The sequence below is a fragment of the Rhinolophus sinicus genome, chromosome 17 (genome assembly GCF_057876585.1).
Source record: "Rhinolophus sinicus isolate RSI-liver-muscle chromosome 17, RSI-T2T, whole genome shotgun sequence".
Classification (NCBI taxonomy): Eukaryota; Metazoa; Chordata; class Mammalia; order Chiroptera; family Rhinolophidae; genus Rhinolophus; species Rhinolophus sinicus.
In genome coordinates, this window is record NC_142517.1 from 62,145,042 (window position 1) to 62,171,603 (window position 26,562).

The 26,562-nt window shown below is 39.5% G+C and overlaps 1 protein-coding gene across 1 annotated transcript; it reads right to left on the reverse strand.

Moving 5' to 3' along the window:
• Positions 1-26,562, reverse strand: PARP15 (poly(ADP-ribose) polymerase family member 15). Its single transcript, XM_088794239.1, has 13 exons — positions 26,445-26,562; positions 25,077-25,193; positions 21,053-21,289; positions 19,857-20,078; positions 17,953-18,031; positions 16,552-16,701; positions 14,064-14,126; positions 11,332-11,499; positions 8,611-8,814; positions 8,381-8,524; positions 3,974-4,107; positions 1,295-1,469; positions 1-979 (listed from the first exon to the last, which is right to left on the reverse strand). The coding sequence occupies exons 2-13, from the start codon at positions 25,107-25,109 to the stop codon at positions 690-692; spliced, it is 1,899 nt and encodes a 632-aa protein (XP_088650365.1). The 5' UTR covers positions 25,110-25,193; positions 26,445-26,562; the 3' UTR covers positions 1-689.

Genomic DNA, 26,562 nt, shown 5'->3' on the forward strand with positions numbered 1-26,562 from the left:
TTGGCTTTAAAGTGATTCATTTTATTTTGTTGTTTTTTTCTTCTATGGATTTGGTATCTATAGTTGTAGCTACAGCTGTGTCATTTACATTTCTCAGCTTCCATTCATCAATATGCTCAGAAGAAAGGCATACTACAAATTGAAATAAAGCATCTTAAAAGGCTTTTTTCAGCATTTCAGCACCTAACAGGGAGATTTTTTACATCTATGTAAACAAGCCAAAGGCAAAGACAAAAATTCTATAAATTGTTCTTATAAATAGATGATGAAATCACTTCTTTCAGATTTTTTTAAACCCTATTTTTTTTTATTAAATTTATTGGGGTGACAATTGTTAGTAAAATTACATAAATTTCAGGTGTACAATTCTGTATTACATCATCTATAAATCCCATTGTGTGTTCACCACCCAGAGTCAGTTCTCCTTCCATCACCATATATTTGATCCCCCTTACCCTCATCTCCCACCCCCCACCCCCCGCCCCCCTTACCCTCTGGCAACCACTAAACTATTGTCTGTGTCTATGAGTTTCTGTTTTTCATTTGTTTGTCTTGTTCTTTTGTTGTTTTTGGTTTATATACCACATATCAGTGAAATCACATGGTTCTCTGCTTTTTCTGTCTGACTTGTTTCGCTCAGCATTACTCTCTCAAGATCCATCCATGTTGTCACAAATAAACCCTATTTTTTAACATCTGAAAGTTATGAGATATTCCGGGTAAGCTTGATTATCAGAGAATACCACAAATAGTGTTGGATGTTGTATATTATCTACGACAGAGTCAAACAGATCTGTGGAATTGAAAGGGTTCTTTGCTGGAGGGGTAATTAATCCGCTATATCCAAGTGTGTAGTTTCCTGTAAGTACTCGTGCAACATAAACATGCTTCCTCCCATTGCTGTCTGGTCTGGAGTATTTATCTTTAGCAGAAAAACTGGCATCAATAGCAAAATAGGTTCCTTTTCCATATGACGTAGCTGTGAAGAGAAAGAAAAAACCTTATCTAAGAACATAAAATTATCACAGTATGTAGAACCATGCCCAAACCTGGCAATAAAAAATTGTTTTTAATGTAGTGCTTGGTCATCAAAGCCACTTTTCATCATTTCTAAAATTCACTCCATCTGTCCTCAGAAGATTGCCAGTCTCCTTTTTGGTGAAATACAATGAGCTGTATCTGGACAATGACAATATGGCTGCCATCTATGGTTCTACGATGCTTGGGTATGAATAGTCAAAACTAAAATTACCATTCACCTCATTTTGATCATTCAGATTACTTGCTTCCTTACCATTCCTCCCAGCATAACTGCGATTAAAGCCATGGTGATTGACATGTGGCACTGAGTTTGCATCTGTCCCATGGAAGAGGATTCTCTCATTATCTGCATGGCCATTCTTGACGTCCATGTGCTTTTTCCTTATCTGGTAGCTGTCCCATAGAAATGCATTCTGTATCCTCTCAATCTGCAAATGACAAGAAGCAAAACATTTTGGAAATGAATTTAGAGCTCAGTGTTTGTTACAGATTTTAAAACAAGCAATATAGAGGAGGAGGAGAAAGAGCAGAAAATGCCAACAAACAGCAAATTCAGATAGTAGGTATTGATAAGAAAAATTCTGAGATGTTTGAAATTAAATTAAAGTGGGCTGAAGAGTGAGAGAAAGAGCCAGACATTTAGCCTGTTAATAGCTGGGGGCCAGCTAATAAGACTGCTCACATTCCTGAGTGTATGTTGGAACTTTGAATTAATTTCCAGATGACTATTTCTGAGATTATCTAAAAGAGAGAACAGCTAGTCTCCATCAAACCCCAGGAGCCCCTGATTCTTGTGTATAGATGAACTTTCCAGACTGTTGCCCACAACAAATCCTAAATCCTAAATAGCAAACACTTCATCTTATGGACTCTGCACCTGTCCCAGGACTAGCCTCTCTTCACCTTCTATTTTATGTAACAGAACTTATAACTTATGTAAAAATGTTTACTTATATATGTCCCCTGGAATTCCTGGAGATTCAGTGACATTCAAATTTCCAGTAAAAAATTTGTTATCATTTAATAATTATTTCCTTGACTTCTTCTGATCTCCAAATCCATCCCAATAACAGTTCTTTCTGCATTGCTCCAATTACAGTCAGAAATCATCTCATAACTGCCTAATCTAAAGACTATTTCTTTCCAGAAATCTCAATAGCATTCCAAACCATGATTATTCTCTATTGGTTTTCATTCCTTCTAAAAAATGAATTTAACATACATTCAATAATCATCTATTAAACACCTAGTATGAATCAAGCACTGTGTTGGTTATCTACCCTGAAAAAACTTTCAGTCTAGTGTGGGAGAAAGACAAGGAAACACTACCTCTCAGTGTGATGAGTGATGGGTTAAAACATACATGTAGTATGAAAGCATAAGAAAGGCAGCCACATAATCTATGTCTAAGGAGAGAGGAGGAAATATGAGTGAATGATGTTCTAGAAACAAAGGCAGAAGAGAGGCTGAAGAAGAATGGAGTGGATACTTGTAGCAGATGTTAAGGAGAACCATGTAATAAAAGCAGGGGGGAAATTATTTTGCTGAGAGTGATGGAGGTCTCAAGGAGAGTGATAAAGGTTTGGAATGGGGAATGCATGAGAGAGTTGACTGGAGGAAGCAAGGAAGGATTCTAAGTACCTGGACGGTCCAGCTGAGGTTGGGGACCATGAATTAGTAATGATTTTATGTAGGAGAGAAGGTAGGTTATGGAATTAATCCAAAATTGGGGTTCTTCAAAATGGGTGTGTGATAGAAGAACAAAAGCCAAGAATGTTGCAGATATTGGGCAAACATAATTGAAGCAACGTTCCAGTACTTTCAACAGCTTGAACATCACGAAGCATCTCCTCCTTTAAATTCCGTCCTTTCTGCAGAAATTCTCTTCTCTGATTCTCTTTCTTTTTCATGAATTTTCACTCATCCAATTAAGTTCCATCAATAGCTACTGTGTGCTACAATCTTCTAGGCGACTCCTAACTTAAGAAGTCCACCGTCAAATGGGGCAGTCAGGCATGTGAAAGGTTACCAAAGCACAATTTCAGAAGTGCTATAATGTAGTTAAGTACACAGTTCTATGGAAGCATCAGCTAGATTTTAAATTACTAAGATGTCACACCCTGCTCTAACATCCATAGTATGATAAGGACCTTCTCATAAATTTCTATATTTTACTGGCTAATATTTTTATGCAGCGTAGTGGACATCGTGGAATCTCTGAACATCCATTCCACTTCATCCCCATTGTGCATTAACTCCTGGTTGGGGGTAAGCTGGCCCCACTTCTAGTTCTAGCTAGGATAGACCCTACTTGGGTTAAACAAATCAGGGTAATCTCATGATGGCAGCACACCAATAGCCCAGGTCCAATAGCCCAGGTCCAAACCAATCGGTACATGGTACACCCCCAGCACAGACTGGCTGGAGTGGTCCACTCAACACAAAGCCTGGGGCTCTTATCTAGTGATTGTGGGATAGGATACGGTGTCTATTCTGCAGGATGTTAAAGCAGGAAGCCAACACTCCCTCATTGCTACCAGCAGTTATCCTATAATCACAAAAGGAGTCCAACTTTCAGATGAAGCTGACACTGGACAGGAAATCGGGAGAAGCTAGATCCATAACATCATTGAGTCACTGTATCAAACTGCTCCAAACACTATCCTACTTCCAGAATTTCCATATATTTCTTCTTTTTAATCAGTTTGAGTGGGTTTGTGAATTGTAAGTGAAAATATCCAAACATATACATCTGATTTTTGGGACTCTCCATTACTACTAATGAATGAGATTTGAAGTCTATGGAGCTTGAGTGAATCTAATTAAAATCAACATAGTACGGTATAAATGAGGAGAAAGTGTTGTATAAAAAGATGGCTTTCATGTTAGTTCTTTAATATTTAAAATAAATAATTTTTAAATGCAATATTACCTTCTCTATTGTGTAGCAATGACAAGTCTGTGAAAACTTGTCCTTCACAGTGTTGTATTCTGACTGTCCAGGTTCTAACTGGATCACACAGGTCAGCTGCTGGTTCATGTCAGTCCAGTAGTCAGGAATATTACCTGGAAAGTTAGCATTTGGTGAAAACATGACATTTATTTCCATGGACATCTGAAAATCAAGGCACTTCCAATGCTCTATTTTCTCATTCATCTAATCTTGGTCTTGGGGTTCGGGGGTGGAATAAAGTTACACATTTCACAGTTGCTTATTTTATTATCCTCAGTTTGGTGAACACAAAGGATAAAATAAATGGTTCTGACTCTGATACAACATATGTTAATGATCTAACAAAAATATTTAGATAAACTTAGATTCACTATAGCTTAAAATTATGATTTCCCCAGAAAGTTCTATGGAATTAGTTCCATAAGAAACTATTATGTAAACATGAAGGCTAATTTACTGGTTTTCACTTTAATCAGTTTTATTTAGTGTGGTTCTTCATTATTTTTCTTTTGAAAAATGATTACCCTGCTAAAGATATTTAAAGCACAGTGTTCTGTATTTCATCTTCTATGCTAAAGTAAATACCATGCAAAGAAAATAATGGAAGTGCTAAGTAAATTCTTTCACATAAAGTGATGATGCTCAAAGTTTTCCTTTGCTTTCCAATGGTTTCCAGAAACTTCTAACACATTGAGGCTACATATCAACATGCATGACTAGTAGAAATATGGACAGATCACGTTAGAGAAGAAAGTGCCCACAAAATGGCACAATACCACAGATAAAAACCAAAGGATTCCTCCTTACAAAACCACAATTACTCATTTTTAGTGAAAGAGATACCAGGCCTGAGCGAGGGATCCAGGGTACCCCTTTTCTGTTTAGCAAGTCCATTCAAGGAATGGAGTTCTGGGGACAAAGGGAAGCATCTAACCCTAATCTGGAAGGTCTTTTCAAATTCCATTGTCAGAGTTTTTCTGGAGAAGTTTCCCATGATAGGATGTGTAGTTTCTGCAGTCTACGTGCTTTTCTTTCGCCCACCATCCACCCCTTCCAGATCTTGTGGTCTAATCATTTCTAATCCTAGGCCTGATAGTCCTGTTGCACCTGCTACTTTCTTTTCTCCGAATGCAGCAGGCAAGACTGGCAAGTAAGGGAAGTGTTTCTTCAGGCCCTCTCTTCCTTTCATGCTATGCAGTTGTAGAGCAGAAAACTACCAGCTCTTGGAGTCAGAAGACCTGATCAGTGTCAACCTGAGACCAGCCATATGGCATTGAACAAGTAATACTACTTCTGCAGGAGTCGTCATCTTCTCATCTGTAAACTGGAAATAATAAGACCTGCTCTCTTTACCACCTCATGGGATTATTACAAGTTTAAAATATAATAAAGGGGCATAAAAGGGAAATGCCAGGTCCTTTATAAATATATGGTTATTAATCTTTAAAGATGGTAAAGCTTGATCTTTTCTACATCCCAGAGGTATATGTACTTAAAAAGAGAGTAAAGTGTAAAGCCATGGGTTTTTCTTGAAAGATTTTTAAATCACACCCTTAAGCCACACCAAACTGTGCTACCTACTCTACCTGTGGATAAAAGGTGACCCCAGCTAGACAGTTTAAGGATAAGAAAATCGAGTCCCAGGAAAACTGAGTACTCAAGCATCTAATGTTACATGGAAAGCCACCATCAAAGAGAGGAACAGACTCGTGTTCTATTGTCGTGCAGTCTGGTGCTTCATAAAAAATAACATGATGGCCACCTTTCTTGGTTGCCAGGCACTTTCCTGAGCCCTTTTCCTGGAAATCTCTTTTAAAGGTTAAGTGTCACTCTCCTTTACCCTTCCTGGTGTTCAGGATAAATGCCCTCCTGCTCTTCTCCCTGCGCACCCTGCCCCGTCTTCTCTCCCCAGGTGGAGGTGGCATTAAACACCAAGAATCCTGGCTCTGCCTTCAGTCTCCACTCTCTTCACCCTTTAGACCGTGTTTCCCTGAAAATAAGACCTGACTGGAAAATAAGCCCTAGCATGATTTTTAATAAGACATCCCCTAAAAATAAGCCCTGATGCGTCTTTTGGAGCAAAAATTAATATAAGACCCAGTCTTATTTTCGGGGAAACACAGTACTCTCCATGGATAATCCAATCCATACTCAATGGCCTCAACTCCCACCTACCGACATGACTCCCAAACCTAGATCTCTAGTGCCTGGTATACAGTTGGTATTCAATAAATGGTCTCTGAATCAATAAATAGCTTTAATATACATTGGAAAAGTAATTGTGTTTCATCTGCTCAAATGAAACTCAAAGCTGTCCTTTTTAAGTTCTCTTTTAACGAAGTCCATCTGATAAATTCTTACTAATATTGAAGTTTATCTTTGCCAACAAACTCCTTTTTACCTGACAGTTTATCGGTATTGTTCATTTTGTCTAACAACAAAGATTGTATAAGGCAGTTTTATTGTTTGTTTTTGCCTCAAGTGCCATATGGTCATTTTTCTGCTCATTTCACTCATTTTTTTTGTTTGCTTCTCTTTAACTTTCCTGTGTTATTTTTTAAAGTTCATAAGTCAATTTAAATTCTTGATTAACAAGTTTAACTTTTTTACTTTACTAATAATGAGTTACTGTTCTTATATTTAAATAAAAATTTTCCTCTACAAAGAACAACAGGGGAAAATGTTAACTTATATATCCCCAGATATTATAGTAGATATGTATTATTTTTAACTGTCTAGCATCCTTTCCCCCTTCTTCTGCTAAAAGCATCCTGAATTTTCTTTAGGGGACAAACTGTCCCCATTGCTTCAGATAGCAATCCCCTCCAGTTCAAGTTAGAACATGTGACCTGGCTTGGCCAATGAGTATAATTCTAGTTCCCTGGCTGCAGTGGTGACCTACGTTGGTCCAGTCAGAAGGAATCTAAGGCCTTAAAATGACTCTTCTGTTCTCAGGCATCATGCTCCTGATAAATATATATCACCACTGGATATGCTTTTTTCTGTTGGACTTGACCATATAGGATATGGACCTGAAGCTGTGAGCAGCCATCCTTCACTATATGAAGCCTGATGATAAAGACAACACAGCTGAGAAAAGAATAAGAGACGAAGAAAGTTAGTGTCTATATGGTATCTTATGAGCACTTGGGCCAAACTGAAGCTGAAGCCAAACATATCTGGACTTTATAAACATGTGAGTCAATGAATTCCATTTTTTGCTTAAGCTACTTTAAATTGGATTTTCTGTTATTTGTTACTGCAAGAGCCTTAACAGATCCAACTATTATTTTTATTTGTTTGTTTTTTTTTGTATGTGTACAGCTCTTACATGTACTGTGTGTTGCAGCACACTGAGGAGAATACCGTATGTTGCTGTGTATAATATGCACTTTTTTGCCAAATTTTGTGAGGGAAAAATGAGGATGCGCATTATACATGGGTAGTACTAATTTCGTATCTATATAAATGTTTTTAATTCTTTTATTTATGCTTATGAGTTAAAAGGGTACCTCCAGAAATCAATAACAATATCTGTATGCAAAATAATACCCTGGAACACGATAATCAGTTTTGTTGAACTTATGACGAACTTGCAACGAAAGTAATTTCAGCCAACGATTCAACGAAATGAAACAAGCTCCAAAGTATTGTTTTCCACAGCGCAACTGACTCTAACTTGATAAGATAAGTGATGCCGACTTTATTACTATAGGGTGAACAGCACGACCTTTCTCTTCATACCCTTTAGGTGGGAGCTAGCAATCTAGTTGATATTTTTACAGAAATTATCGGAAAATTAAAATGAAAGATTTTTTCCCTGAAAGTTTGGGTCATAAACATGGGTGCACATTATACATGGCAAAATACGGTAGTTATCAGGAAATAAGTGTAGGGAGAAAGAAAATTCCTGCTGGCAGACAACAATTCTCAGTTCAGGTAGGTATGCTTCATTACTAGTAAAACTCATAGTACATGCTTTCTGGGTAAGTGCTCAAAATGGGTAAAAACAGTGATTGCAAGAGGAGGCTGCATTTCTAGTTATTTTAACAGCCATACAGAAGTCACAAAATGGGAGAAAGCAAGATCAGGGAGCAGGTAGGTACAGATACTTAAACATAATGCATAAACACACACATTATGGAGAAGCAACCAGGAATCTGTCGGCTTATGCTGTAGTGCAATCAGATGACCCTGGCCACTCTTTCCTTGAATCTGCTTCTGTACCTAGGCTAACTTTTCTAGAGGTGGGTGATGAATAAACCAGTATTGATCAGCTAGTTCATAGCTACAAGGGGCACTGAGGGTCAATACCAATCAATAAGGAAAAAAATGATATCATTGGTTGGATTTTCAAAGCCTGTTCCCCTCTTCCTGCTTTCTTACCTCTTCCATCTTCTTCCTGTTCATTTGCTATTCCTTTTTCCTGGACGTGATTTTGTCCCTCAGAAGAATGATCAGTTGACAGGAGATTGTGTTCCATAGTTCTACTTTTCCCAAGCATTATAGGTTGTCCGTGAAACTCTATAACTGATAGAAACACTGAGCATTCAGATCTAAACACTTTCTAAGTGAGATTAGAGATAACTACATGATTTTTTAAAAGAACATCTTACCAGGGTTGGAGAATAAGGGCCGAAAGGCAGGTGACAGGGAGATTTGCCTTTTCTTCATGGCATCATAGAATACATTTAGCAGCTCAGATACAAAGATGACAACTTTAACTTTTTTTAATGATGGGGTAGAATGTTTCCCTGTGAAGGCTACAGTTTCACTGATTATGTCATCAGCAACCTCGATTGGGTTTTTCCCAGCATTTCCTGAAAAAAAAATTTTTTTTTAAGTATTGGTCATGTGATCAGATTTGGCAAATGCAGTTCTTGGTGCTGAGAAAGCGTTAAGTAGCACCTAACAGCCAGGAACTAACCTGGCACTCATAGCTGGGTCTTGGTGTTCTCTGGCTGAACTCAAATAATTTCATAGAACGTCATTAAATGTAATCACTCTGTGGTCGTAATGAATCCAGCTGAAAACAAGATCACTGCATAATCATGTCTGACCACAGACAAAAAAAAGAACTCTATCCAAAACACACAAATGGCCAAACATCCCCTATCTTGACTAACACGAGCTGTTGCTGCGTCATTGCCAATCACAGCGTTAGCTACACTCTTCTGTACTTCTAGGTAAGACACCCAAGCATAGACTTGCATCTGCTTCCTGAAAGGAGTCAATTCAGAGCAAAGCCCCCACTTACTTGAGACTGCCATAAAATCACCTAACACAAGCTCAAATCCTTTCTAAAAAGCTCTTGCTGAGATGCTGCATAGTTCCTCATGGTGTTTGTCCCTAGTGGTCTTTAGCTGAAGGGCACTGGAAGTGCAGAGAAAAGAACAGGTGATTTGGATGAAGGTCTGGGTTTATGTCCTGACTCTCCACTGATTATCTGTGTGATCTTGGGTAACTCATTTGATCCTTCTTATATTGGCTAGAGATGCCATAACAAAGTGCCATGGATTGATGGCATAAGCAACAGAAATGCGTTTTCTTAAAATTCTGGAGACTAAAAGTCTGAGACCAAGGTGTTGGAAAGATTAATTTCTTCTGAGGCCGCTCTCCTAAGCTTATAGGTGGCCATCTTCTCCCTGTATCTGCCCTGTGTACCTGTCAGTGTCCTAATCTCCTTTTCTAACAAGGACACCAGTTACATTGGATTAGGGACCATGCTAATGACCTTATTTTAACTTAATTACCTCTTTGAAGGCCCCATCTCCAAATGTGGTCACCTTTTGAGGTACAGGAAGTTAAGACTTCAATATATGAATTTTGAAGCGAACGCAACCCACAACACCTCTAAACTTCAGTTTACTCAGCTATAAAATTAAGGTGATAATAGAAGGTAATAGATAGAGATAAGAATGCGGTAGCTAAAAATATAGTAATTAAGAACATAATGTTAAAAAAACATGTAATGTTAAAAAAAAAGTAATAGTTGAAATGTACAAGCCAGGTTGCCTATGTTTGAACCTATCTATGTTGCTTACTAGCTGTATGTCCTTGTACTTTAATACCTTAAGTTCTTATCTGCAAACTGGGTAAACTAATAGTTAAGGGTGGGTCCAGATTTTGTAGGGTTTGAAAATTATGCATCTCAGGAAAAGATTACAAAATTACAAATATAAAATTATGTATAAAAGTGAATATTTAGAATCAGAAAACAAATCACAACAAAGTATAAACTTTTAAAATGCTGGAAATCATATTCCCAAGTCAACTTTCCTAAGCTATAATTGAAAAATGCTTGCAGCCACTCCAATACCCAGTGCCAGGGGAAATCCAGGAAGTCAAAGTAGCAAGAAACAGTGGTCTTAACCGATAGTGGTTAAAATATCTCACTTTTGAAGTTTCACTAAATCATATACCTATGTGGAGGCATTATTATGGGCCCTCTCAGGGCTTTTAAAAAGCCTGTGCAATTGGGTATGAATGAATCGGGGGGCGGGCGGTTATTAACATTGTTTTCAATTGAAAGCAAATCATTGTATGATATGATAGAGATGATGAGGGAAGTATTCCTAGAAACTATGAGCAGGATGAACCTGAGCTCGTTGCTCAAGGATAGCGACGTCCATCTTACTCATGACTTGACATCCAGTGCCTTGCCCGGGGCCTGGGTAACTGCATTTCAATCTAATAAATGCACAAATGAGGAGCTAGTTGGGAGACACTGCAGTAAACCAGGTGGGGGTGTTCTTAAGGGTTTGGAAACTGAAAGGAAGGCTGAAACGGAACAACCCTCTGGAAGAAGATTTAATAGGACTTGCTAACTATGGGGGCTTGGGGGCACAAAGAAGCAATGGTGGCAGGACAGCTGGGAATGTGATGGCACCACCAAAGGAGGAAACTAGAAAACGAGACAACTCAAGAGGGGTAGCTGTTTGCAAGGGATGATGATGAGTTTGGATTGTGATATAATTAGGGTTCTGTAACATAGAAATCTCCGAGAGGAGATCCTGGAGAAGGCTAGAAATGCTGATTTGGGAATCTGTGCAGAAATGGCAATTGATATAATGAGAACAAATGAAACCCCAAAGAAAAAAAATGCAGAGTGAGTAAACCATGAAGGGCCAAACCTGGAAAGATACTTAGGGAACCTAAAATAAAGAAAAAGATGGATGAAATAGGGATAGGCCCCATGGATGGCCCTAGTTGAAAGACTGCCCACTCTGATTTACGTGGCTGTTACTGCTTGCACTCGGCATTGAGTTCATTAAGAGTGAGATTGTCTAAAGGAATCTGGAGAATTCCTAATCTTTGAGTGATGAGAGGCTGCAAACCTGTTCCGATGGCCGGAAGGGAAACAGATGTGTGCTTCCTCTGTTCACACTCTTCTAGAACGCTGGAAACTGTTTTCCTGATATCGTTCTCCCCAAGAACATGAATTATTATCTTGCACTTTAAGTATCCACCTTGTGTAACTATAAAATCTCTGTGAGACTGTGTAGCTGGAAAAAAAGAAGGAGAAAAGGAAACACACAGAGCTCATTACTTATGGGAAGTAACACTGGTTACTGAGAAATGAAAATAGCTGACATCAGAAAAAGTTGTGAAGACTCCTGACAAAAGTCCAGCCTCCTTCGCCTAAGAGGTAGGCACTAGTTTTTCCATGTCACAAATCAAACAGAGGCACTGAAAGCTAAGGTCAGCAGTCCAATATTGCCCAGGATTTGAACCCAAGCAGTCAGTATCTAGGGCTCTTAATTCCCACTCGACTGTCCAGAAGAGCAATTTATATGCTTATTCAGCCAGATTAATTTTTCAAGGGGGTGAAAGCAATGTATTCTGTGATGTGGAGGTGTGAAAGGATGAATTCTCCCCTCCCTCAGGATCCAGAGAGCTCTTGAGCACATACATGGAAATTACCAAGGCTTGTTTTAAGGCACTGCCCTTTTCTACCCTGGGTAAGGCAGGGCTGCAGCAAATTGGAGGAGGAAAGGGGGTCCCTGACAGCCCCACCCTGCCGTCCTGGTGAGCTCCCATGGCCCGGGCACTACCTGCGATCCCTCGGGTATCCCACTGGCTCTCCCCTCCCAGGCAGCCTCCTTAGGCTTTTCCAGCTTGTCCAGCCCAGCTTCATTCTCTGCTTCTGCCTTCCAAGGTACAGCTAGTTCTTCCAGAACACAAGTTCCAGCTAACATCCTGTTGTTGGTGATCGGTATTACCTTCCTCTGATCTCTCACTCCAAAGAAAATGTCTTAATCAGAGGAGAGCTATTAAGGTGGGGGTTTCAGGCATGACAGCAGGTCGGCTGTGGCAACGTATTGTCAAAGGTGGGACACTATGACTTCTTCAAGTCACACTCACAGCTGACTGTCTATTCTGCAAGACTGAGTGCTGGTTTTGAAGGATAAATAGTTTATGATCATTTTACAAGTTCCCCACTGTGACATAATAAAAAGTAAATATTTCGTCTCTAGTTCCTGGCTCAGAATTCCTGGAACTCTTCCAATCACCTGAGTGATGAGTGTCTTTTATGTTTAATAAATGACTCCTGGGGGGAGGGGGACAAGATAGTTTCAGAATGGAGGCTGGTCTCCAGAAAGAGCAAGCCATCATTCAAGGACTGGAACTCTCAGCCTCCCCCCGACTTCCGGGAAGGGGGGAGGGGCTGTAGACTGAGCTCAGTTACAAACCTGGTGATATAATGAATCACGTCCACATAATAAAACCTCCATAAAAACCCCTAAACAACAGGCTCAGGAACTTCCTTTTGGTAAACACATTTAGGCGCTGGCAGGGTGGTGCGCCTGGATAGAGCATGGATGCCCTGGGCCTCTTTCCCCATACCTTGCCGTATGTCTCCATTGGAATAAATTCTAGGCGGCCCACTTCTCCCTGGGGTGCCACATCAGCAAACTGACGTTTCAAACCAAACTTTCATTTTTCTGTTAATGCTCCACTTGACCAGAAGCACAGTATACCCAGTCAGCCAACTCCCAAACACAAGTGAACTCTGAGCTCTACACTTATTTCCTTGTTCCTTGAACTTTGCAAACAAGGTCAGCTATGCAACCCCAGCCAGTCATGCCGTTTCCACGTCTAACCCTCTCTAAAACCCGCTCTTGCCCACGATCCCTCGGGAAGAGTGCTCCCCTGCTTATGAGGCACTGTCCTCCCCCGTTCATGGATTGTTTTCCCTTGAATAAGAGATGTCAAACTCAACACTAAATTGTTTTAGTTTTGTCATTTGACACATTTCTTTCATTTGTCTGTTCCTGAGTAGTATCCTTTATAACATGCTGGTAAATGTAAGAAAAATGTTTTACTGAGTTCTGTGAGTTGTTCTAATAAATTGTCAAAACCTGAGAAGGGGTTTATTGCCAGCCAGTCAGAACTACAGGTGGCCCCTGGGACTTAAAACTGGCATTTGAAGTGGGGGCAGTGTTGTGGGACTAAGCCCTTTAACTTCTAGGATCTGGTACTAACTTCAGGAAGGTAGTGTCAGAACTGGAGAATTGGTTGGGATCAGAAAACCCTTCAGACCCACCCAGGCTCCCGCATTCATTCATAAAAAAATATAGTAGTCAACTACACGATGTGCTATATGAAGTAGAACAAGACTGGGAAAAGTAAAAGATAATTTGTACAGCACTTGAATTTACATTTACAAAACTTTTCTTACATTCACTGTTCCTTCTGATACTCACAACCATTGGTGGGGCAGCCATTACTATATTCCTCATTAGTAGAATCGTCTTACCGATGAGAGAAGCAAAGCTCTAAAGGGTTAGATGATGTGCTCAGCATCCTTCAGTATGTGGTGGAGCCTGGATTATTAGGACCCAGGCCTGGGTTCTTTTTAATACTCAGAAAGGAAGAAACAGATGGGATGGTAGGATACAGGACCTCTCCCCCACAGCCACCATAGAGACCTACCAATGTCTGCTCTCCCAATAAACCAACCTTCTTCCAAAATGCTCACCACTTAGTCCACCCATGGGTTCTCTCATACTATTCTCAACCCTCTAATTTTCAATAGGTTGTGGGCAAAAGTAACATGCGACCATACCTAGGACAGCACATTCATCTTCCACAGCTGGCCCAGCACCTTCTAAAATTGCTTTTGACACTCCTAAATAAGACATGTTAATGGTAAAAAGCATCAGTTAAACTTCAGTAAACGGTTCTAGTTTTTGTACATTAGACTTTTGTTCAGCTTACCCTTTTGTGCATAATACACTGATGCCCAGGCCCTCCACTCCCCCACCCCTGCCAAAAAATCCCTTTTCTATAGCAACCTTCATTCAATGGCTGATGAATAAACAATCTGATCCAAAGCATGATGGCAATGCCCAACAGCTAAAAGTCTCCAGTGTCTACATTTTTACTGCCTCTATTTGTGCGGGGATATTTTTGCAGTTATTTGAACTTTTTTGCATTCCATGCTTATTATTTTACAAAATTGAATGAAAAATATAAAAATAAAAGTTCTGATACGAACAAGAAACATGGATCTCAAAACTATAATAAAATTGAGCATTTTACTTAAGTTCTTTGATTTGATTAATTTTGTTTGATTTTTCACAATTAGACAAATAGTTGGCTGGCCTCAGTCCAATGAATCTTCCATTCAAGACTAACATCACCATTTTGGTCACATCCAATGACAGTTGGGTTGAGTGGTTGAAAACATGGACTTGCATTTTGACAGAATGGATCAGACTTGACTCCCCACTTATTAGCTAATTTGTGACTAGTCAGTTCCATCTGTTACACAGAGGTCGACATAGTACTTCCCTCACAGGGTTGTCTGAACATGGAAAAAAATAATGGATGAAAAATGCTTAGCACAGAATCTGGCGCACAGAAAGTATTGAATAAATGTTCCTTTACCATCTTGAAGATCGATATCTATCTATCTATCTACATCTATCTACCTGTGTCTCCTTGATTATGTGTACATTATGAATTGTCTCTTTTTCAAAAACTCCTTTTTTTTAGTTCATTTGTTTTGGTCTCTGACTTTGTAATGGTGGAGGTTTTCCTCAAATATCAGGTGATTTTTGTCAGTCCATTCATCTTCAAGAGTGAGTTTAGAAGCTGTGTGTGGTGCAGGAAGCTTGCTGACCAGTAGGCTTCAGTGTAAGGTGAGCAGGCAGTAAGTACTGGACTTTTGGGCAGTCATTTTGTCCCCAGAAGGATCCTCCAATCTCATGTCTGGAAGGCGTAAGCCCATCTGCTGTTCTGGGAGCCCCACAGGGAAAGGCTGGGCACTCACTGTTCAGTACAGAGACATCACCGAAACAGTTTTCCCTCTAGCTCCCTACCCTCATCTCATCTGTGCCTGGTGTGCTAAGACCAGAATCTCTCTGGTTTAGTTTCTGTAGAGAATAAATATCCCATCTCTGGCCAGGGAAGAGCAAGGGAAGTTAATGGTACACAGGATGGGGGGTGGAATCAAGAGGTCTAAGTGCTACTCATACAGAATTTCATCCAATTCTGCTTTCATCTCTTTTCTTGTGCACTGCTTTCCAGGTTCCTGCTGCCTCCAGTTCCTGTCTAGGGGCAGCCATTCTCTCCCACAGGTACGAAGTTTTCTCCATGCCATGCCAGTCACCTCCACTGGCTAGCTGCTTCCCATCTTCTGAAAATATGTTGCTGTCTCTTGTTCATTGTTGTTTTCCCTCCAAGTCTCTTTTTCTCTGTGGGTTTATATCTTTTTAATTTCTTTACTGTTGCTTTACAGTTTCAAATGTGGCAGGGATAAATGCAGTACGTTCAATTTACCATGTTTCAAATAACTGAATGTTCTTTATGCCAACATTTTGAATGACTGATACATTGGATATTATGCAGATTCACTTCTGCATTGTATTTTGCAATTTAAAAAACATTTAAGTATCTATTTCTACGTATGTTTTACCTTGCCCTTTTAATTTAAAAATTAATGTTTTATAATACATAAAATATATGAGTATATGTATATAAGTTATAAATGAATAGACACGTGGAGTGGGCATGCTCAAAAGTGTTATATCAATGGGGGTGGTCAAACATTTTAGGGAAAATCAAGAAAAAGAGTCTGAATTTCATTTTGGATTAGTATAGTGTAGACAAGAGAAGAGTTAAAGGAGGTGAGATGTGAGTACTGATTTACATAAAAAGGGAAATAAAAATAGAAGAACTTAAACTGATTAAATTATAAATGTGCAATTTTGATAGTTCAGAGCTAAAAAGGGGATGACAATTGCCATTGACTAAGAATGATGTATCAGGTACACCCCACCTTTACATTGCTTTTCCCCCTACTAACGCTCCTTGAGTAATCGGCATTAGACAGGCAGAGAAACTGAGGCTCAGAGAGGTTAAGTGATTTGTCCAAGGCCACACAATGGTAAGTGGCATAGCTGGAATTCAAACCCAGGTCTTTCTGATTCCAGGGTCTGCATATTTTCTACAAATCTCTCTGTCTACTGAGGGCAACAGTAGCCATAATTTCCTTCCCAACATTAGTCATATTAAAAGTTACAATAAAGTATATTGCTTAAATAAAGTACCTGATTTCAGATTAAACATCCTTGTTGTTGAGTTTACCATAACATCTGTGCTTTCTTTGGTGATATCTCCAAGAGCAACCTGGAAAGTAATCGCACCAATTTGCATTTGATATGTCGTGCACTTAGGGTTAGTGACAGTTCTGAAGAGACCTGAAAAGAAAGAAGATGGATGAGAGAATAGCTGGCTCCTGCCCGAAGAACAAACATGATGGGGACCCGTTCTCTTCCCAGTTCTCTGCTTTCTTTCTCCTACGTAAACCCAACCATCACCATGTCTCCTAGCCTATTAAACTGCTGGGTGATCTTTTTTAAAGGATGTTAGAAAACAATGCTTTGTGGCCATAGAAGTATCTATATTTTCTCTGTTAAATAGGATGAGGCAGAAACATTTGATTGGCCCATCTGTTTTTCTATAAAAGTTGCTGTGTGAGAAAGAAGGGGATAAAGTGCACGCTCATTTCATGCTGACATCTCTGGGAGATTCTTTTTTTTCAGCTTTAATAAAGTACGATTGACAACTAAAAATGTTATATATTTAATGTGTAAAATGTCAGGGTTTTATACATGTATACATTGTGAAGCGATGGCCACAATCGAGCTAAGTAACACACCCGTCACCTCACACAGTTACCTTTTGTGTGCATGTGTGTGATGAGAACCCTTGAGATCTACTCTCTTAGCAAATTTCAAATATACAATATATGATTATTAACTATCGTCCCCATGCTATACATTAGGTCTCCAGAGCTTATACATTAGGTCTCCAGTGCTTATTCATCTTATAACTGAAAGTGTGTACTTCTGGGAGATCCTTTTATTACTGTTTTACAAAAAGGAAAATGGTCTCAGAGTGGCTAGGTCATTTGTCTAATGTTCAACAACAGCTCACTAACCAAACATGAGCTCTTCTTGCCACTTCATCCCCCTGGAACAGCACTATCAAGGCTGCTCTGAGGAAATTACCTTTAACATGTTGGCATATTATTGTCCACTCTATGTTCTGAGGCTTTACAACTTAGATATGCCATTTCTACATATCCCTTAAACTCTTTAGATCTCCCTTTCCACATTTGTACAATGGCAACAGAACCACCTGCCCGTGGGGCCATAGTTAGGTTTAAATAATATAATTGATATGAAAGCAATCAGTAAAGTTTAGTGTCATGCATAGTGATCTTTTATGATCATATCTTAGAAATTCTGGCCTCATTACCAATGTTTTGGTTCACAACAATATGATTTATTCTTTGCGTGTCCAGACAATGGAACATGCTCTAACACCTCCTCCATCACTGATTTGTTCTTCACAGGCAATTGTCTCTCTCTATTGGACTCCAACTAACTCCTGAAGAGTAACTAAGCAAAGGGAAATATTTCCTCAGTGGAACAACTTTACCAGACCTTGGAAATCTCTAGCCGTGAGAATCTTGTCTTCATTAGGATTTCCGTTTGACCAGCCAGTGAATTTATCTAAAAAGGCCTGGAAATGGAAAGAAACACAGTTACTGACCACAACAATGTTGTGAAATATCAATCCAATTCTTTGGAACAATGAACATCAGACATCAATTAGGAACAATAGTTCTCAATAGATTTCCTCTTACCTCAGAGACTTTTTAATTAAAGGGTTGTGATTCAACCTAGGAATTTTCTCAATAAATGCCAGTGCTGATTTACATTATTTTGTGGGAAGACCATACTTCCTTCCCAAATGCCTGAGAATAATTAAGAACTCAGAAAATTATATTTGATACATTTTTTTAAGTACTAATGTTAGGAAGTTGTAGCAATTGCCCTTAAAGTCAGGTAATAGTAACTACTTCTGCAACCAGTTTTGAGGTTTGCTATGTGCTAGCAATTTTAAATACATCCTCTTTTTTTTTTTTTTAACTTTTATTTATTTTAAGTGTGTTTTTCCAGGACTCATCAGCTCCAAGTCAAGCAGTTGTTTCAATCCAGTTGTAGAGGGGGCAGTTCACAGTGGCCCATGTGGGGATCGAACTGGCAACCTTGTTATTAAGAGCACCGCGCTGTAACCAACTGAGCTAACCAGCTACCCCCGAAATACATTCTCTCTTAATTCTCACATTCTGAGAGGTATTATTGCCATGCTCATTTTACACATAATACAACTGAGATTCAAAGAGGTTATTTCACTCAACCTTTAAATGTCAAAACCAAGAGATTCAAACCTAGCTGTACCTTTCTTCTCTATACTGTTTTCTTTCTTTTTAAAGATTTTTTTTTTTTTAATTATTGGGCAAGGGGAACAGTACTTTATTGGGGAACAGTGTGTATTTCCAGGCCTTTTTTTCCAAGTCAAGTTGTTGTCCTTTCAGTTTTAGTTGTGGAGGGCGCAGCTCAGCTCCAGGTCCAGTTGCCGTTTTTCTAGTTTCAGGGGGCACAGCCCACCGTCCCTTACGGGAGTTGAACCAGCAACCTTGTGGTTGAGAGGACGCATTCCAACCAACTGAGCCATCCAGGAGCTCAGCGGCAGCTCAGCTCAAGGTGCCTCAGCTCAAGGTGCCCTGTTCAATCTTAGTTGCAGGGGGCGGAGCCCACCATCCCTTGCCGGACTCGAGGAATTGAACTGGCAACCTTGTGGTTGAGAGCCCACTGGCCCATGTGGGAATCGAACCAGCAGCCTTCGGCGTTAGGAGCACGGAGCTCTAACCGCCTGAGCCACCGGGCCACCTGTACTCTTTTCTATTGTTTGCATTTTTGTTATGAGTATGCACAATTTATATAAAATCAATAGAACTTTTTCAAGGGTGAAAGTAGAGTTTGGTGAGCCAGTCAGCTAAGGAGCACTTCTCAAGGAATGGCACCTCATAAGGGCAGTGCTAGTGCTAAGTACTTGGTAAGTGTGCTTTGACTGCTTCTCCACGACTAAGTATGGTACTGGTATTTCTAGCTTTAGACCATCATAGACTTTTACAGACTGGCTAGATTCTATCCAAATAAGTAAACTCATGTGGTTTCTCTTATCTGCCATTTTCCCTATAGATAAAGCTTTAATTTAGTCATTGTTACAGTGTCTCGGCCACTTTTACGCCAATAACTTTCAACTTTCTAAGAATTTATTTATTATAGATTATATTGTCTTTTGATAAACTGTGTAACAAGGATTGTATATGTTATCAGTGTTACCTCATAGTTAAGCCACATGACAACCCCCATCAGCAACCAACACTTATGGGCAAGGAAGTGGAAAATGCTGATATTTATAAATCTACAAAGACATCTGATTGCACTTAGGTTCACTTGCCAGAATGACCAAAAGAAATATTCATATTTAACCATACCTGACGGCTTTCATCATCATCTAAATGTACCAGAAAGTGAACTTTTTGTAAGGTTTTCAGCCACACACTGCTACTATATTTGAACACTTCTGAAAGCATTAGGTCAGCAAAAACAGCTTTGGGAAACCCCAAATTTCCTGTTCCAATCATGGGAAATGTGATTGATGAGAAAGATTGCTGGTCTACGGTCGTCAAACATTTCTTGATTATGTTTGCCATGATCTGAAATGTACAAAATACGTTTAGGTAAGTTAGGGCTCAAGCTGGTGGGAAACAGAAAGAACTGTGGCTCCATCAACTCTGACTAGGCCCTCTCTGTTACTGTTGGCTTTGTCAGCGCCTGGGGAGTCAGAAAGGGAAACCGAGAAGAGGGGAGAGGACTTTCCAGAGAGATTCAAATTCGTGCAGAAGGGCATGGTCCAGTAGCATGAGACTGGTTACATAAATAATAGAATCCCATTGCAATTGAAAGTCATGTTTATGAAGAGTTTTAAACAACATGGGGAAATGTTTACATTAAATTTTAAAAAGCAGGATTAAAAAGTGTTTGGAAGGGAAATCTCAACTAAGAAATAAATATGCACAAAATTGATTTGAAGGAAATACAGTAAAATGCTAACCAATGTTATCTCTAGGATTATGATTTTTATTTTCTGCGATATAAATATATTACTTTTATATTCTAAAAAAAATAAAGTTTGGGGTTAAACTAGACGTAGAGGTGAGAATTAAGTCATCAAAAAAAGGGCACTGACCCTTCTTCATTCTTCACTACAGTTCTGGCCACATCTCTTAGTTATACTGAGGGATTACTAGACTAATCTTCAGACACTATTCCTGGAGAACCCCAATGATTGTTACTACTTTTAAGGATCAAGCACTCCAAAATAACTAGTGGTTGGGATGGACTCTTCATGGAACGTAATAAAGATTTCAATAAATGGACAGGATTCAATCAGTGCTAAGGTTTCTCAATGTGGGCCAGATAATTCTTTATTGTGGGGACTGGTATATGCCTCGCGGGATATTCAGCAGCACCCCTGGCCTCTACTCCCTAGCTATCAGCAGCAATTGTAATAAGCCAAATGTTCCCTGTGGGATAAACTCCCTTTGGTTGAGAACCACAGATCTATACCATGCCAGAAGAAGATTACCATAGCTATCAAATGAAGTGGAGAACTAAGGACTTTTTCTACCTGCGAAGAAGACCCAGCTCCATTATCCCAGCTTGGAGCCACCACATGGAGGACAGCTTTGCAGTCCAGATTGCAGCCACTTGTCATGAATATGCTACCCACTTTCTCCTCTGTTTCCTGTCTGGTGGCATTTAACTCTTTCTGGAGCATTGGACCAGCTTCCTGCAGAAGAGCCTGAGACAGTGATCCTCGTCCAAGCTGAAGATCCGTAGGAACAGTGTTGACAATGACATCGGCCTTAAAGAAAACAGCGACGATACGTTAGAGGTCGAATCGATAGTTATTCAGCATCTATGACTCGCTAAATATTCTGGAGTAATGCACGAGAAGTGTTTTGCCTCTCCTACTAACCTGTCAGCCCTACCCTCAAAGAACTTACAATCTGTTGTTAGTACTTAAACACTATAATGCGGTGAGCCCCAAAACTTAGAAATTAAGGAAATATATTACCCACTACTGTCAAGCAACATGTTATGAGTCAGAGTAGAGCTATAAAAATGAGTGAAACACAGACCAGAGAAAAAGACTTAAAAAAAGGAAAGTGAGAGTGACAGGCAGAGGCAGAAAGAGATCGAGAGAGACTGAGGAAGAGAGAGAGAATTGCTTTTAGGCAGTAAGGAAATGAGGATGATGGTTTTGACATTATTAAGATATATATATATATATATATATATATATATATATATATATATATATATATATATATATATATATATAAAAGAATGGGTCCTGAAGAGGGGGTCTGGCCAGCCCTAAAGGCCTAGACAAAGGACGGTCACTGGAGTGAAGGGACACAGTGTCCGTTCAGGCATATCCAGGGGCATTGAGCTCTCCAATGTCTGTTCAGAGACTATGTCTTTGGTGAGATGGGGTCATTGCCTGATGCCAATAGATATTAGATATTCAATTCATCAAATTTCATTATATTGTGTTCACATTTGGAGGGGAGAATGCTCTGATCAGGTGCATTTTGAGTATTCTGGTTCCTTGGGGAGCTCTTCCTCATCATAAGGGTATTATGCTAAGTGAAATAAGTCAGACTGAGAAAGACAAATACCACACGATCTCACGTATATGTGGACTCTAAAGGACAAAATAAATGAGCAAACAAAAGAGGAACAGACTAATAGATACAGAGAACAAACTGATGGTTGCCAGAGGAGAGGAGAGACGGGGAGCTGGGTGAAAAAGGTGAAGGGATGAAGAAATACAAATAAGTGTTACAAAATAGTCACAGGGATGGAAAGTACAGCATAGAGAATATAGTCAATAATGTTGCAATAACTATGCATAGTGCCAGGTGGGTACTAGACTAATCGGGGGGATCACTGCATAAATTATGTACATGTTTAATCACTATATTGTACACCAGAAACTAATATTGAATGGCATTTATATATATATATATATATATATATATATATATATATATATATATATATATATATATATTTTAAAGTGTAATGTGGCTATGTCTCTTGGCTACATAACAGTTCTATTTCTCACTCTAAGTTAATAATCGGCATACATGGATCCACTTCAATCTTACATGAAGTTAGTTAACATAAATTAATCTCCAGACCTGAGAAGCTCCCTGCAGGGACAACAGTGAGTGAGCCCTCTGAAAAAACTGGAGCCAGCCCACTTTCACCTCACTCCCACTTGCGGCCTCCCTCTCTACTTACTGATTCCTGCACAGTTTGGGGAAGCAATACATCAACATGTGAAAAAGTTAAATAGTCTTAGTGTTTAAATCAGTTCAAGATAATCAAAAGAAACAGTGTTAAATACATAATTATTAATTACTATCAAATTTCAAAAATGGTAGGAATCATTTAGACTGCACTGGTTAGTGTAAGACAAAGAGGATAAGGGATATAACTGGGACAGGTAGAAACAAGGCGGTAAGGCATTCCAAGTGGCTGAACATCTAAGAAAACACATAGAATTGAGAAAGGTCAGAGAATCATCCAATTTAGCTAAAGGAGCGTTTCAATGATGAGAGACAGGGCTGGAAAGGGATTTGGGGCCAGATGATGGAGGACTCTGAAAACCCGCACTCTTGGGGGCTTTGTCCTATAGGCTTTATCCTTTATCCTATAGGGAGCACCTGATACGTTTTCGAAATGTGCAGCAAACAGCAATGTAGAGGACAGATTGGAGGGTGAGAGACTAAAGGCAAGAAGGTGAGGCCAGTACTAAGGGGAGACTGGGGGATGCTGAAACAACAGTGGACTATGGGAATGAGAAGGAAAGGGCATGTACAGAAGACACTGTGGAAAGAGGCTTGGAAACTCACTGGATAGGGAAAGGAATTCAGAGACGAAAGTTTAAGAGGATTCCAAAGTTTATACAGCATCATCCAATGGTGAGAAAAGGTATCCTGGTATGAGTTGATGAGAGTTTAACAATCAACTTAACAGACTATGTAGTGGAAAGACCCTGGTTTCCTTCTCTATAAGATGAGGGTAGTTAATATGTATCTCAGTTAGATTATAGTACTAACTGGGTGAGGTAAAATTTAAAGTGGTCCATCGTAAGTAGATAATGATAATAGCTATCATTTTCTGAGTCTTTACTATGTGCCAGGAAGGTGCTAAGTGTTTTACATATGAATTATTTTATTTAAACCTCACAACAACCTTAATATTGTCATCATATTTATAGATAAGGACATTGAGGCATAAGTGGGATGTTGATCAAGTTCAATGGCTGGTCAGTGGTGGTAGCGTGATAGTTGAGCCCTTCCACAACTGGCTTTAGAACTTGGTCTGTGTAACCACTACACTATGCCTACTCCTAGAGTGCAAAAGAAACTTACTCTACTTTTTATGTCATCCAGTTCTTTTCTAGTCTGATTCTATTCACCAAGTAATCTCATAACAATCAGCTACATAGCTCATTATTACCGGAAGCCATGGCAATCGTCTTTCCTGTTGCAAGTTAAATAATTATAATTCCAGTTTTACAAATGCATCGCTTGAATTTGATTAGTGTCAGATCAAGTCTCGGTAAAATGATATGATTCAACTTCTCGACCTGCAGATCTGAGGACAAGGTACTGAACCCATGTGACAAAGGAGTCTAAGGCCTCTATTGAAAATTCTAGAGAACACAAAGAAGCTGTCTGGCTGCCTCCCCTCTGACATCCCATTAGCTGCAGCAAAAGCAAAGAATGTTTCCAGTGGCTCATAATCCACAAGAGTCTCCAAATTTCTCAGAAGTATTATGTTTCCATTAGTCTTGAATGTGTGCCAACTGAAGGTAAATAGCAAGTGTCAAAATGGGGGCTATGGAATTCTGAAGAAGACTCCAAATCAGTAATTCTCAGCCTCAGCTGCATGTCAGAACCTCCTGGAATGCTTTCAAAAACTAATGCTACCTAGACAACATACCTGACCAGTTAAAATCAGGATCTCTAGGGGAGGGGCCTGGGCATCAGAATTTTTAAAAGTTTCCCAGGTGATTCTGATGTATAGCCAGGAATGAGTTTCATGGATGTCAACTATAGATGGAATAAAGGGCCTACATCTCCTGCTAATTGATGATGCCAAGGAAAAGGAAGCATCGGAGGAGAGGGGCAGGCAAGAGCCAAGCTGAGCATTTTGCACCTGTACTGGTAAACTTTCTCCCTCCTCGTTCTGCCTTTGTCTCAGAAAGTGCTCAGGCGGGAGCAACAGGGTGTGTTTGTGAAAGGTGGTATTATAAATGTGATGTATATATGTCTTTCCCATTAATGCTGGTGGAACAGGAGAGGAAAACAGAACTGGGCTGAGAGTAGGTCAAGATAAGTTGTAGCAAAATAAAAGAGGTGGATTTCACAACCGGGTTTGTGGTTACACTTGGATATCTCCATTCGACGACACGTAGAAGACTATTAGAGATGGTAAGTACGGCCCTGCACGAACTTCAGGTGAGTTTAACTTCTCAAATTTCTATGATCTTAATTGTTGACATCAAATCACAGAACCATTTAATTAGACCTCATTGCTCCTTTGTGGATTTACTAAATAGCACCACTTACACAGAAATATGAAACATCTCCACTTATCAACATGAGGTTCAGGCCTTCTTTGGTTTGGGTTGAGGCTAGAACATTTCCGGTTGAAAGACAACCATTCCAGCTTACTTGGTGTGTCTCCTAGGAGGAAAACAGTAAAAAGAACAATCAGGCAATGTTGCCTGAAGACTTTCCTCATAGGTGCCCGAACAGAAAATAGTTATATTTCACAGACCTCTCTAACTGAACACATAACCAACTCTAAGATTCAAAAGCTAATAATTTATTATCACAATGTTTGAGTATCGATTGTATTTAATACCCCAATTGCCAATGAGCTCTTTTACTTATTCCCCTAAGAATCCCAGCCTAGCAAACCCTGTGCATATCCCGTGGCTCTTACAATTTAAAGGCACCCTGGTCATATTTCCAACTGCATTTCTTGCGTGAGAACTTTCTATATATAGTCCCAAAGTCTGCTTTGCTTGCCAGTGTAGCACAGAGAACGTGCAGGTAAATTAAGGCACCCTCCCCAGCAACCCAAGCCCTCTCATCCAGTGATTGACAGGAGCTGGTGTAAAACTCCCCCAGCAGCCTAGCCTCCCAGATTCACTCTGGGTTTCTCCAGTGGGATTAAGTGGTAACTGATTTGATAATGCAGCCTATCAGTGTCTTTTACTTCCCTATTTAAATCATTTGCCCTTGAATCTGTCTCAGTTCCTTTTCTGAGGGAACCCATACTAAGACATACCTATTAGTTCCCTAAAATAATACATTTGTAGTTTGACTATTAGCCATTCATAGAATTTTAGAATTTAAAGAAGCATCGCAGATCATCTATTACAGAAACTTCATTCTCCTGAAAAGGAAACCAGTATGCAAAGAGGTGAAGCCTCTTGTTCAAAGTCAAACTAGTAGCTACCAAAGGACACAATACTGAAATCCGTTTTTCACAGAAGAGGAGACAATCTACCTGATGGTATTTTCACACTTATGAATAGTAAAAATATGGCGCATGTCATGCCCCATACACCCCACACCCCACACCTGTGACAGACATTATCCATTGGTGTCAGCACGCTTTTTCAATCAACCCAAAGTCTGAGAATCTTTCTCAACACAGAGCTTAAGGCAACAAGTACCATTCGGTCAGCGGTAACCTATGAAATGAAATATATTTTCCATGCCTGATCTAAGTCAAAAAGGATATGAATTTTCTTTGCTTAAAAGAGTCTTCGAGTATTTTTCATACTGTACTTTCTGAAACAAACAGAAAACTCCAGAAGTGCTGGTGATGGGCTTCTTGAGCAATCTTTTTCACTTGCTCAGGAATTTCATTCTTTCTTTACTTTGTACTCTTCTGCATGCAGTCTGGTGTCAATGACCTCTCACCCTGAAAATCTCTTGGGTATAGACTCTTTCAAAGCACTGATGCAAAGACAAGAAAACTTCCCAAAAGAACCAGTCACATTCTCTGTCAAATTTTGTTTTTCCTTTTTGATATTTCGGT